Source organism: Vigna unguiculata, chromosome 7 (assembly GCF_037176805.1).
Source record: "Vigna unguiculata cultivar grain cowpea cultivar isolate G323 ecotype 2 chromosome 7, ASM3717680v1, whole genome shotgun sequence".
NCBI classification, from domain to species: Eukaryota; Viridiplantae; Streptophyta; class Magnoliopsida; order Fabales; family Fabaceae; genus Vigna; species Vigna unguiculata.
Window position 1 is genome coordinate 2,661,546 of NC_140798.1, and position 15,082 is coordinate 2,676,627.

A 15,082-nucleotide genomic window follows, 5' to 3' on the forward strand; every position below is an offset into this window, starting at 1 on the left:
TTTTACCATATGCTTTAGTATCCATTCTATACTCATTCATGTCTTTATTGTCATCCTCATTTAAATATAATATTTTATTAATCTTTAGTTTGATAGCTTGTTCTTTGTTAACCTCTCAGTTACATCTTTCTTCTCTTCTCTTTTAATTTAGTTTCTCTTACAACCATGAAGTTCACTCATATCTCCCAAAATATTTATTCTCTTATTACAGATTTGTTTATACAATTATCTTGTAGGTATGTTTAAAAATGTATTATTAATTTTATTGAATTAAATAGTTTAGGATTATGCTAATCAATAGCCTAAGGATATATTAAAATTATTTTATTATTTTAACTTTTATTTTTCTTATATAATATTTGTAAGTATTTTTGTCCTCTAAATAAAATAAAACTTAACTATTATTATCATTATTAAAGTTAAAATTCATTTAATGTCACGTGTATTATCAACTTTATACTTATTAATTATACCTTAATCAATGTCCTAAAAATATTAGTTAACATTCTTTAATAATCGATAACATTTGATTATTTTTCTCCATGCAATTCCCTCCCAGTGACGTTATATAATTTTTATTAGTAAAATAAATTTCTCATTATTAGAACTTAGGAAAAGAAAGTAAAGAAACATTTTAAATATTTAAATAATTACAAACTTGATTATTTGTTTTTTATTTTTTTTGCATTTTTTACAAAATATTTTTTAACTTCATCATATTTGTTTAATTAACACAAGTGAAATTACTCAACCTTTACAAAATTAATAGATAAAATTAATAGATGTTTTGATTGTCATGCAATTTTAGTTAAAAAAATTGTTTAACATTAGTTATAATTATTTAACTTTTTATTCAGTTATTATTTGGTATTCTAATTTGATATTTTTACCCTTATATATAATTTTTAATATTTCACAATAAAAAAAAATATATTTTCTTTTGACATTTGAATATTAATATTATGTTTCATCTGTGATTTTTAGTTTTTTAATAAAAATTATTTAATTCACGGTGAGATAACAAAAAAGTCCATTCATGAAAAGTATATTAATGACTCGGTAGAGTTAAGGGTTAGACAAAAAAATTTATATCCATTAAGTATGAAAATGGAATGTGGATAAACTTTTACTAGAAGGATGAGAATGATATTAGGAAAGGATAATGATAAGTTGAAAATCAAATTTTGACAACTTCCTCTTACAACTTGAGATGTCATATTCTAATTGGTTTAAAAATATAGAAACATGAAAAAATAGAAAATGAGAGACCACTTAAAATTTAATACATCTAATTATAAAAAAAATTGTCAAAATTTAGTTATTAAAATTTAATTGTTAAAAAATCATTTTCCGTTAAGAAACTCATCCGAGTCTCGATGTCATCCGAGTTATCATTCGAGTTGTAATCTCAATTGTCATCACAACACAAGTGTAGCATCTAACTATTTTAATTGTTCCTATGCTCTTCTTCCAAAACCTATTGGACACCAACACCACTAATTAAATTTATTATTGAAGCGAGGATTTTGCAACTACATATTAGTTACAATTTTCTATTTTAAAACATAACGATCTAAGTTACATAATTTTATTATGACTTAACTCATTTAACTTGTATTACGAAAATCATTAATGTATCGCATGTAACAATATCTCTTCAACAATTATTTTTTTTTAAATCAAAGTTCTAATTTTTAGTTGTAAATCAATCACTTCTCACTAAACCAAAATTATAACCGAAAATCAGGATGTAATTCTTCTTCCTTAAAGAATTAACTTCACAATTCAATTATAATTTAACTCATTCAACCTACATAGCAGACAATTAATATGACCTAGGGCAAAACTCACTCCCACCAACCCACATTAATGACCCTTAGCACATCAGTCTATACCTTGGTGGACCACAATTTTCAAATCCCAAACACCACTTTCCAACTCCTACCTATTACAACTACTAGACCAACAATTACTACAACACTATAATATCACCAACAAAACATATTCTCCATAATCAAATACTTCATTCAACCCCATACTAAAAACATCACTTATTGCACACTCCTCTCCAACCACAACAATCCCACACCCCCACCATCAACCCAACATTCTGAACTAAGTTGGTCATGAAGTGAAGGATATTGTTAGAAGACCAAACAAACACAAATAAACTTACCAAAAATTTATTAAAAGTAAGGGAAGAAATACAATAAATAATCAATATTTTTTATGAAAAAGGGGTGAAAGAGAGAAAAATGAGTGAGTATTGTTAAGAATCCAAGTGTAAGTCTAAGTTTCACATTGATTAGAAATGAAAAAACAGAATATTATATAAGAATAAAGACTCATAAATTCATTTTCTTTAAGATTTTAGATTGAGAATGATGTTAATTTCTTATGTAGTGAGACTCAGATCTCATTGGTTTTGTATCTTCCCAAAGAAACTCCTCTTTAAAAACCTAACAAGTATGACCCACAATATACATTTTTGCAAACTGTTTACTGTTCCCTGTTTTTCATCCTAAAATATGCAGAACAGTTTTAGCAGTAATATTCACCACAATGATTTTTTGTTTCATTGATCAATAATTGATATTAATCAGAAGAAAATACTATTCCTTCACACTATCTCTCCAATTCAATAATTTCAATTCCCTTTCTTCTTCTTTTTTTTGGCCATATTATAAACGACAAGAGACGGCTAATTTTGTCGAGTAGGTCCAAACTGTCTTGGATATTTCAAGGAAAAAAACATAGAGAAACAGCCAAACACGACCATATAGGGAGAAAATTGAAGACAGAGTCGTGCAGGTAGTTGCAGTTGGTCATAAATGAAGGCGTGCGTCAATATTTTCTCTCTGGGTCTACATCAATAATCAGTGACACTTTCTGCAACTCATCTATTAAGGGCAAAACAATTGAAATGTTCTAAGTATATGCCATAACTATTCAATGATGGGGAAGCGCGACAAATACATTTAGTAACACTTTCACATTTCTGGAAAAACCAAAACCAAGAAAACAAGTACATTTACTGTACAAGGAAAACATTCATTAGAATTATTAAAAATATGCTATCTCATTTATTCACCCCGAATTTCAAACACCCTTTTGCTTAAAGAACTTAGATATACTGATGAAAAAAGCTTTATGCTTGGATTTGGTGTAACATATCTTATTTATACGGTGTGAAGTAGAAGATTTTGGTGAGAAAAACTAGACAGAAGAAAATCATTCTGAGTGGAAGGTTTTTCATTTTAAGTATTTTATACTATAATGCAAAATTATGAAAAAGATTGTATAATAAAAGTTTCTTTACACAATCATTTATATATTGCTTTCCATTTTTATATCATTCATCAAACATGAAAAGACAAGATACGCTACTTTTTTTATATTCCATTCTTTTCATCACTCGTGAAATATGTCAAGAGAATTTTCTCTCCCTCTTTTATCTTCTATTTCTATCAATTCAAATAACACATCTTTGTCGTCTTATTTCTACTCTATTTTTCATTTTTTTCTATTTTTGGTAATACCATCATCCTATATTATTTGGTAAAAGCACCAATAATCCAAGCCATCTTTGAACGCTTCATGAATCTGCCTTTTGCATGCTTGAACACTTGCAATTTGCCCGTTTATCAGCAAGAGTCTGCATGTGTATGAAAAATCAGTGCATGCATAACAGTAACATGATTTATTGCTTTTGAATTTGTAAATGTATGTTTTTGTATTTACCTTGAATTGTTTCTGAAGATCTTTAATGTATTCAACAGCTAAGTCCAACATGTCTGCTGTGTTGGTTTGCTGTCAAGAGAATGAAGAAGAGTGTTAACTTTTTTCAACCACAACTACAACATTGTAACATAAAATCGACACATTCATAAGTTAAATGTGCTTATGATCTTACCTTATCCATGTTTGGAACAAGCTCTTGTAATTTCCTCATTCTTTCACTGATCCGAGTTCTTCTCACCTGAAAACAAGACATGCACAACACCTCAGAACCATCTTTTGTTCAAATTATTACTTCATGAATTCAACACAGTCTACACAATATATGTCTTCTATGTCGTTTTGGTTCCAAAATAAGTTTAACTTTCTGATATCCTAATAAGGTTTTTACATGGTCGATTAATCAGAAATCATCAATTTATAAAAAGCTTCAACATTGTCTGTGCTTTCCAATTAAATTCAATTCGGAAAACAAAATCCTACCCTCTCGGCAATGCTACGAGGATGAGTAGCACAACCTCGCTTTGCTCTGATTTTACAAGGAACAGAATCAGGAAACTGAAGCAACTTCTCCATGGTAATCATCTCTGCTGAAGTTTTTGGTAAACTCAAGTGATGTGATAATATATTAACTTGGTTTCCTGGTTCTCCATTCTGAGCAAAACAATTTTTTGTATCAAAAAGAAGAAACAAAAGTGCAAGAGATGCAACCAGAAAATGAAGCAATTAAGCATTCTATAAACACCTGAACATCAGAAAAGATCTTTTCATTCTCACTTCTCCCTCTTTTCAAGCCACTGAGATTTTCTGACAGTTGTGGAGTCTCATTCCAAGAACCATAGGGGAATCCAGGGCCAAAATGTTGAGTATCATTGCCTCCATGACTAGTATTATCATCAGGGCTAGTTGTCTCAATGTCTTCACTCCCTATTTCAGAGATCTGAGACAAAATTCCCAGAGAAGAAGAATTTCTTGGTGAGAAGTTGATCTGATTCTTCAACCTGCTAATACATGGACTGAGTTCACCATTATTGTCATTCACCCCACCATAGTTTCCAACACCTTTCATGGTGACAAACCCTGCCGTTTACAGATTTATAACTTCTCATTAGCCATTATGAATGAATAGAATCGTAACCCTCAAAAAGAAATTTGTCATCAGAAAATAAGAAGCAGGATCAGTTATAATATACATGTGCTGTCAAAAAGATCTAGAATCTAGTCCCTCAGATTGATATTACTACAACAGTACATGCTTAAGTTTCCAATCCTGTGTCTCTAACTACACTAAGTGATAAAGTTGAAGTATAAGAGAGTTGAATAAATGTCTAACATGGGAAAAATTCAATCTGGGAAGAGTTTGAATACTAGGAACTGCATCTCCACTCACATATAGACAATGTATGTGGATCATCAGATCCTAAACAAACAAGAACTGTATAAAATGTATTTCCCAGAATCATTGCTTTCTATTTTCATAGACCAGAATATCTATTCTTCAAAGTGTTGTTAATGCAACTCAGTATGGAATTTCATTATTCCTCTTAAAAGTTCCATAGTAACAGAATTGGAAATGAATGTTTTTTTTTTCTTTCAGAAACATGAGTATAAACATTAACTAATCTACTCCAGTTTTCATTATCTGTTTCCATTTTCCCCTTTTTCTTTACAAAGCAGATCGAAAGTAAAGTAAAGGGGTGCTCAAAACAGGAAGTGAAAACAGAAGAAGTAAAGGGGCTCAAAATTTCCAAAAGAGTGGCCAACAAAAGAAAACATATAAAATGTCCAAAAAAGAATCTGACTTTTCGATTCTCATACACTAAAATCTCTAGGCATGTATGTGTAAGTGTCGTATCTATCAAGTACAATACAGCCAGCAACTAAAAAAATCATGTTATAAATTCTCTGTTCTATTTCACAACCAAGGACCAAACAGAACATCGAAAATTAAAGAAAAACAATACCATTTTGGAATGAAACATTGTTGTTGGAGAAAAGACCAGCAGGAGAGCTACTCTGCCTGAGAAGACTTGACCCGAAGCCCTTATTTGGAGCTTCATGATCCATTCCCATTGGACCCACCAAGCCATAAGACCCTTCCATAGAAGAACTGGAAGTAGCAGAAGAAGAACCGTGTCTGGGATAGTGAGGTGGTAACCCCACACCATACCCCTTATGCGAATTCATCGAACTGAAATCCTTAGAACCACACTTTTGGTTGGTGCTTTCTTCCAACTCGTGGAAGGTACTCGAAGCAGCAGTGTCAGCACCGTAGCCGACAAAAGGTGTGAGATTTGAAAAGAGCGAACTGGGTGCAGAGCGAAAACGAAGCAACCCAGAAGAGGGTTGGTTGTGATGGAGATGAAGCTGGTAATCCTGATGATGATGATGATGGGTATGGGAATCCATTGTTGAACAATTATATAATAAGAAGTGACCGTAAAAAGATAAAAAAAAAGAAAAAAAGAAAACAAAGGTAAAGTCAGAGTGGAATGAGAAGCTGGGGAATCATTGTTGAAAAGACTGGTTCCTTTTTATCCTAAGAGGGAAAAAATTCTGAGAATTTTTTTTTGTTTTTTGGTGTGTGTTTTCAGCTTAGGGACTAAGCTGGAGTGGGATAAGATCTTGTAGTTGAAGGAAGCAAGGAAAGAGATGAGTTTGCACACAGTTCGAGGGAGAGAGATCCGGTGAAAGGGACCGGTTTGGGTGAGAGAGAGAGAGAGAAAGAGAGATAGGGATAAACAAAAGTTGTGTTACGAGCAGGTTTCAGATTTGCTTTTGAAAGAAGTGAAAACAAGGAAGATCTAATGAATGAAGAAAGAGAAAGAGAAAGTGAGTAAGGGAGGCAACATATTTATCTTGAATGTGGTGTTGAGTTTGGCCAATAGAAAGTACAAAAACCATCAATCACTGTCCTTCCTCTATTTATTTATTGGACTATATGCTTAATTAAGACATGTTAAAAGATAAATTTTTATGTTAGATTAGATCTCTTAAATATTTCTAATTTTATTTTGTTATTTTAAAAATAAATTAATATAATTTCTTTTGTTAAATATGTATTTTCTTTCTTAACTGAAAATTAGAATTATTTACACTTAATTTAGTCATCAAATCTTAATAGCGTATTTGAATTTAGTTTTTTAATTAAATTTTATTAAATTTACTTGATATGACAATTTTTATTTGAATTTAATTTTTTAATTAAATTTTATTAAATTTATACATTTAATATGAGAGAAATTATATAAATAATTTAAATATTATCATAAAATATATTTAACATATTAAATAAATTTAACAAGTTTTTGTTATACAAATTAAATTAAAATATAAAGTTTAAAAAAATTATTTTTTACTGCAAAATTAAGAGAAAAAATAGATTTAATTTTATTTCTTTATTATATTAAACAAATATTATTAAAATTCATGAAAAAAGAGACCGCATGTTTTTCTATATTTAAAAAATAATAATAATAGTAATTGCATAACAATAATTACAGCGAATAAATTGCAGCATATGATTGCTTTTACTTGAGTAGTTTATATTGATTTTTTTAGTAATAGTTTAATATAAATAATTGAAATTCATTCTTTTTTTCCTTTCCTATAAATTTAAAACATATTTAATAGAAACGTTAAGATGAAATATTTCAATAATTCTAGAAAATTGAAATACATTGTATTTGAAATTTTTGTAATTGAATTCTTTTCATTTTCTAAATAATCTGTTTAAATAAAGTAATTGAAATATCTTACATTTCAATCTCTTGTTTTGATAAAATAATTGAATTTCTCTTATGAGATAAAATTTTATTTTAATAATATTTATTTAATATATTTGAAATTAAATTTAACAAATATAATTGTAACCTTAAAATATTTAAATTCAACCAAATTTCGATCGAGCTGACTCGACCAAATTTGGTCAAATTTTGGCTGATGTAATCACAGTTCAATTTGGCCAAATTTGGCTGATGCAATCACAGTTCAATTTGGCCAAATTTAGGTCGGAGCCAACTCAGTCACATTCCGCCAAATTTCGGCCGGTGCAGACTAGGCCAGATTTTTCCAAATTTCGGTCGAGGTCAACTCGGTCAAATTTGGATGAATTTCAAAATTTGAACGGCCCGGTCTGTCTAGGTTGTCGGGATTGTCTGGTTCATCAGGCCCCCAACTCGTTTGAGTCATCGAGCCTACCTGACTTGTCTTTATTGTTGGGTTCGCCCGACTTGTTTGGGTTGTTGGGCCTGCCTGGCTAGTTTTGGTAGTTGGACCTGTCCAGCCCGTCTGTGTCGTCGTGCCTGCTTGGTTTGTCTAAATCATCTGGTCGGTCCAACCCATATGGGTCATTAACCCAGCCCGACCTGTCTAGGTCATCTGGGTCGTATAGGCCCAATTGACATTTTGAATATTAAACAATGAGGAATTTCACAAATTATGAAATTTCAATTTCTTTTCTTTTTTAGTGAATTTCAAATTCTACTATTTTAGTAATTTGAAATATCTTCTTAAAATTCCTCAAATTCAATTTCCTTTTACTTTCCCCGTCCAAACAAGTTATTTTACTCCAAAGAAATTCAAATTCTCCAAATAAATAAATTACTCTCTTAAATTGCTTCATTCAAATACTCTTTTATTTTTATATATGGTATGTGATTTAAATTTACAGATAAATTTTCAACGATAAAAAATATTTTTTTTATGTTTACCCCAATTTATTAATAGAGAATATATTAATTTCTCTTAAGAAAAAAAAATTAAAACATGCAAATAAATAAAGCATTATAAGATGTAAAATCAAAATTTCTCTCTAAAAATAAAATTATAACTAAAAATTGTGATATTAACTTTTTAGAGAGATAAAAAATATTTACTGAAATTAAAATAAAATTTTATATTTTATAAAAACTAAAAATGATAAATTTAAATTTAAATTTATCCAGGGTAAATTTGGATAAAAATAAAAATTCATCAACTTTATATAAATAAAAAATATATTTAAATTATACATATATATATATATATATATATATATATATATATATATATATATATATATATATTAATAGTGACAAAGTTATTGAATTTGTTAGGATACTTATACGATGTTTATTGATTAGTGGAAATGTGAAAGCATGAATTTTATTTTATTTTTACAATTTTAACAAGGATTATGTTTGGCTAAGATGCAATTTGAGTACCTGTGGGTAGATTAACAAAATAAAGATCTCATCTCTCCTCTAAATTTTGGAATAGTTTATAAAATGTTTCAAAAACAAAAATAAAGCTTAGTTCAACTTATCACTAAAAATTAATTTAAAATGACTATTCAATTTTTAGAGAATTTGTTAAGAGCTTATATCTTAAAACAAATTGGAAGTTGGCATCAATTTATATCACTAATAAAATTTACTTATACTAATAATTTTTGTTTAAGCATAAAAATGACTCCATACAAGGATCTATACAGAAGAATATATAGAACTTAATTGCATTGATATGAGAATGTAAATTCTTTAATTTTTGGTTCATAGATAATTCGATAAACAATTGATAAAATTAAAATAATCAAGAAACATATGAAAACTTCTGATATTAGGCAAACATGTTATTATGACAAACAAATGAAACCCCTTGAATTTGAAGAAGGGGAAAACATTTTCTTAAAAATTACACCTGTCACTATTAGGATCGGTAGAACTCTAAAATCTAAAAAACTTTTACTCAAATTCATTAGTCCTTATTAAATTTATAAACGGGTTGGTTTTCTTACATATCAAATTGTTTACTTTCAAACATTTCAAAACTTCATAATATTTTTAACCTATCACAATTTTGTATATATATTCATGAACATCTTCATTTATACAATTGATATGGTATAAATATGAGAAAATTATATGATGTATTTCATGTAAATATATTTATGAATATCTTCATTTATACAATTTACTTTATGTCATTTAATTTATCACTCATGGTCCTCTTGATTTATATTTATGGTTAGTTTATTTCCAGTTACATGTTGGTTCTCTTTGTTAAACATATATTAATGTTGTTTAATTTATCTTTAGTTAAGCTTTATCTTCTTTATTAAATTTATATTTATGTTATTTAATTAATTTTTAATTACGCATTGGTTTTCCTTCAAGGATTAGGGATCAAAATGACACGAAGACAAGAAGACAAGTTTCATTATCTCATATTGAACTCCAAAGAAGAAATTATGTTAGTTTTCATGTACCAATATTTCACAATCAAAAGGGGTGAATTGGTTTTTCAAATTTTTTGATTTGTTCTTACACTTGAAAAATAGTTTTTATGAAACCTTTAACCAATTGACAAAAGGAGTTTAAGAATGCATATTGTTCAACCTTTATACCTAAGAGAATGAAAGAGAGCACAAGAGACAACAAGATTTATACTGGTTCGATTCAAATGAATATACATCCAATCTCTAGTTTATAAATATCAAAAGTTGAACTATTAAGAGATAATAAAAATTATTTTAGCAAAACCAAAGTTCTTCAAATGAAACAAAATTAAGGATAAAAAGGAATAATAAAGAGGGTTAAATATGTTTTTAGTCCATTAAGATTGATGCAAATTGGAATTCATCCATGTCTGAAATTCTAATATATTTTGATTCCTAAACTTTAAAAATGAAACTAATTATATTAATTTCCTTTTTACGTATCAAACATGTTTCATAGCATTTGAGTTATTTATACCGTTTGACATGCGGTTTACAAGTCAAAAAAAATTAACATAATAATTTCATTAAAATGACCATATCCATTCATTTTTAAAGTTTGTGGTGTCAAAATTTTGATCAGGGATGAATTCCAATTTTGCGTCAAAGTTTAGAGGCTAAAAACATATTTAACCTTAAAAAAGATAAGTTTTTTATATTACCTGCTCAGTGAAGAGTTTATATGACTGAACATTTAAAATTGAGAATCAAATATTTTTATATGAAAATAAATAAATAAAAACATTAAAAAGGAGTAGATATATTTAAATGTGAGACAAAAAAATTGATTCAATGTATTTGATAATATGCAATTTGAACATAGTTGCACAATGGTTATGATAAGAGAGAAAATATTGAAGATGTGAATGAATTTCATGGATATAAAACAAGCTAAACAATTACTAGAGAGATATAGGGGTGGCAATGTAGGCTTGGCCCGGCGGGCCGGCCCGCATGCTCGATAAAAAAAATGGGGCGGGTCGAGATATTGAGTCCGTTGGCCTACAAAAAGCCTGACCTGCATAACCCCATCTCGCACAGGCTGGCACGCAACTCACATAAAAAAAGTTGTACTTATGTATATTGATTACTTTCCTTCTGAATTCATGCATGAACATTCCAAATTTTTTTATAAGTGGAAAAGACAAGTGTTTTGTATTTTTGAATGTGCTAAACTTTGAAGGATAGATAATGTTTGTCAAAGTACGAATATGAATATGATGAAAATGTTGCATTATCATATATCATTCAACTCTCCAAAAATTTTGCTTAATTTTGTGAATTTGTTAAAGTTTCTCAATTTGTTGAACATTAAAAGTTTTATCATAAGAATTAAAAAAAAAAAGGACTAGCCCGTGGGCCAAAAAGAATGCATGACAGGTTAGACTTTTCAGTTTGCATTTTCTTTACGAGACAGGTCAGTCAGACCCGCAATGTGCAGGAGGAGAACGAGCCAACCCCAACTTTAGAGGGAGGAAAAATTGTGTAGCAAAAGAATTTTTTTTTTTTATAAAACTAAAAACTAAGAGAATAATGTGCTTTAGTAATTTAAATGGAATAAAAAAAAATAGGTATTAATCATACCCAAACTCGGGACTAGTTCAAATAATATCATCGGGGATGAATTTATTTGTCATTTTTGTCTTTTTTACATTTATAGTTATGTTATTTAATTTATTTATAGTTACAGTTCTCTTTATTAATTTATATTTATTTATAGGTACTCATTGATTTTTATAATTCAAAAAGTTGTATATAAAATAATAATAAAAATAAAATAAAAGTATATAATTTTTTATTCCATAAATTGAATAAAAAGAAAAATATTTATATGTTCAATTATTATTTTATACATTTTGAATTAATTTAGATGGTGTATATAAATTGTTGATTGAGATGCATATAAGGTATTTAATTGTGATCCTTGAAAATATCAAAATGCATGTCAATCGATAAAGTATTATTGGATTCATTCAAGCAAGTTGAGACCATCTTAATACATCATGGGCCTAAGGAAGTATTTACTAAGTAGGTTAATATATATTAAAAGTAATGCCTAATAGGATATTCATGTCTTGAGGCTATTTGATATTTGTTCACCATTATTAAGGTTGGTAATGAATATTTATCTCTTTTGTGGTTTGATAAAAAAAATAATATTCTTGAGAAAGATAATTGTGATTCTACCAGTATTTTTTATGTTTAAACTACCTATGATTACCAGTATTCTTGAGAAAGAATATGTTTACACGTATATTTTTACGATGTTATACTATGATTATTGCTTTTTATAAGAAAAACTTATTATATAAAAAAATTTACTCTAAATTTTTAATTAAATAACAATTACCTATACAATAAAATTTATTCTCAATTTCTAATTGATTAATAACTACTTATATAATACAATTTGTTTTCAATTTCTAATTAAGTAATAATTACTTATATAATTTGTTACATATCTTTTAAGGCTTGAAAGTTGTCAAATGTGGTTTTCATTAGATCGTCAAGCTACTCAAATTTTATCAATATGATTATTAGCTGTCGTAATGTTTTCCCTTAGGATGTTATGAAATCTGTTGAACATTTATTTCATATTAAACAATTTGTACATCGTGTGAGAAAAGTCAAATTAGTTCTATTCATCTTAATGGATATGAGTTAACTTAAGATTAATGTGATAGCAGTCTATGTTGTATAAATTTTTATATATAGTGTTATTTTCTATTTATTTGTCTCGTGATTTTTCTTTCATTTTTAAATTTTTACGTTATATTTAGTATACTTTTATATCGATATTATTTCTCTGTTAATAAATAATTTTTAGAAATAAAAATATTAATGCTTTTTATTATGACGTTTATTTCGTCATCCTTGATATATATGTAACACTAAAAGTGTCTCACATCTCAATGACTTCTAAAAGCACACACATGAGGGTGCTTCTAGAGTTATAATTCAACAAATATTTTCACTTGGTTTTGTTCTTTTATCATTTATTTCAAGACAGAGACTTCATTTTACCGTGGCATATTATTATTCACAACATCTAGCATCTTCTTGGATAAAATTCAAAGAAACACTTCTACCTTTTTATCATGATATCATATCATGATAACTACTATTTATCGTAAATAATTTCTCACCTAAAATAAAATCAGAGCTAAATTATTCGTTGTTTTTTTATGTCAAATTGATTTTTCGGTTTATTTTTCCAATTTAGTCATACTTTTTTTTAAAGTGATTTAATTTAATTTTTACCGTTAATTTTCATAAACAATGTTAAAGTCAGTATCACATGTTAATTTGTGATTTTTTAATTTTTTTTAATTTTTTTTAAATAATTTTTTATATATGTCACTACAAGGTTGTGCCACATTGACTAAGTTTCAATTTTGTTTTTATATTTGTTTTTTAGTTTCAATTTAGTCAATTTTTTTTATAAAAATTGAGCAATATTGTCCTTCCTCTCTAAATTGAGACTCAAACTACTTTTTATATAAATCTTATGCTGATATTCTTACTAAAATTGACATTTTTATTAAATATTTATAAAAATATTTTTAACAAGCTTTAAAATCCATATGAAATATTTAGGACAACTCACATGGGTGAATTGATAGAGTTAATACTTAAATTTTGATAATTATACTATTCAACTTATTAATTTTAATTTGTTTTATGTTTTTTTGTTGCATGTTTTGTTGTCTGTTTCACATTCGATTTAATAATCACATTCAAACACTAATTAACATGATCTCAGTCATTAATTTCCTATAAATTTTAAAGTTAATTTAAAAATATTTACATAAATATTTAATAAAAATGTTAATTTTAGTAAGAATACCAATATATGATTTATTCAAAAAGTGAATTGAGTCTCTATTTAAATGAGGACAATATTGTTATTGGAACTAAATTAAAACTAAAAACAAATATAGAGATCAATTTGAGACTTTGTCCACGTGACACAACTATGTGGTAACACGTGCAAATTTTTAAAAAAAATTAGTAATAAAATAAAAGCAAATAAAAAAACACAAATTGACATGTGATACTAAATTTAACACTGTTTGTGAAAAATTAATCTTATTGAATAACTTTAAAAAAATCAGAACCAAATTGAAATAAAAAAAAATTGGAGTACTAATTTGACATTTCTTAATGAAACAAAGATCAAAAGAGTAATTTAACCTAAAATTAACAAAAGAATAGTTAAAAAAGTTAAATATATTTTTAATTCTTAAACTTTAATATAAAATTGAAATTCGTCTTTATAAAAAATTTTGACATAATGCTTATGTAAAACTTTGAAACAATTTTACCCTCAAAATTTAAAAAAGAATGAATATAATATTTTTAATTTAATAAGGTAAAATTTGTTTGACGTGTTAAGCGACGTTTCGGGTTAACGTCCGAATGGTTTACACTTGTTTGACATATTTTAACTTAAATGCAGTTTAGAAGGTCGTTTAACACGTAAAAAAAAATAACACATCTGGGTTAAGAAGTTATATCCACTCATTTTTAAAGTTTGAAGATAAAAATATATCAAATCAAAATTTCGGATAATAACGAATTCTAATTTCATGTCCAAATTTATAGATTAAAAGATATTTAATCCTAAAAAAATAATAAAAGTAGTTATTGGCGTAAATTTATTATCTAACTAATACTGAGTTTGAAACCTTATGCAATCATATTCCACCAAAATTCTGGGGAAGCATTACTATGAAGAATAATGAAGAAAATGAATTTTTTAAAATAGTACAGCAACTTGCAATTAGGGTTTTAGTACAGAAGTCACTGTCGGACTTAGGATCTTAGACGAAGGTAGCATGACAACATTGTAAAGAATTAACATATCCGAGAAAAAAAGGAAAAACATTATAGAGACAGAAGAGTTTTTGAATTGGTCTATAATTACAAGCTAGGTGGTCTGGTGCGTACCAGATTCTGCTCGTATCTCATTCTGCAATGTCTCGTCCTTTTCACTTTCTCTTTCAAGATTACATTCGCAACCGCCGTCTTTGCCAAAACAAGTTTTCATATTTTCTTTGCAACCTCACATTCTTCTTATTTATCCAT

At 27.6% G+C, this 15,082-nt stretch overlaps 1 protein-coding gene across 1 annotated transcript; it reads right to left on the bottom strand.

The window, feature by feature from the left end:
- Positions 1-3,366: 3,366 nt before the first annotated feature.
- On the bottom strand, positions 3,367-6,550 carry LOC114190967 (transcription factor bHLH130-like). The gene is made up of 6 exons (XM_028080066.2): positions 5,703-6,550; positions 4,484-4,818; positions 4,222-4,392; positions 3,914-3,979; positions 3,742-3,810; positions 3,367-3,655 (listed from the first exon to the last, which is right to left on the bottom strand). The coding sequence occupies exons 1-6, from the start codon at positions 6,145-6,147 to the stop codon at positions 3,596-3,598; spliced, it is 1,146 nt and encodes a 381-aa protein (XP_027935867.1). The 5' UTR covers positions 6,148-6,550; the 3' UTR covers positions 3,367-3,595.
- Positions 6,551-15,082: the final 8,532 nt, after the last annotated feature.

What these genes read in the sequence shown, in the direction of transcription:
- LOC114190967 (XM_028080066.2), bottom strand. Translation starts at nt 6,147, where the DNA reads ATGGATTCCCATACCCATCATCATCATCATCAGGATTACCAGCTTCAT. An exon ending in TTGTTCCAAACATGGATAAG is followed by an intron (nt 3,811 to 3,913) that starts GTAAGATCATAA and finishes TTCTCTTGACAG; the next exon opens with CAAACCAACACAGCAGACAT. An exon ending in ATCTTCAGAAACAATTCAAG is followed by an intron (nt 3,656 to 3,741) that starts GTAAATACAAAA and finishes ATACACATGCAG; the next exon opens with ACTCTTGCTGATAAACGGGC.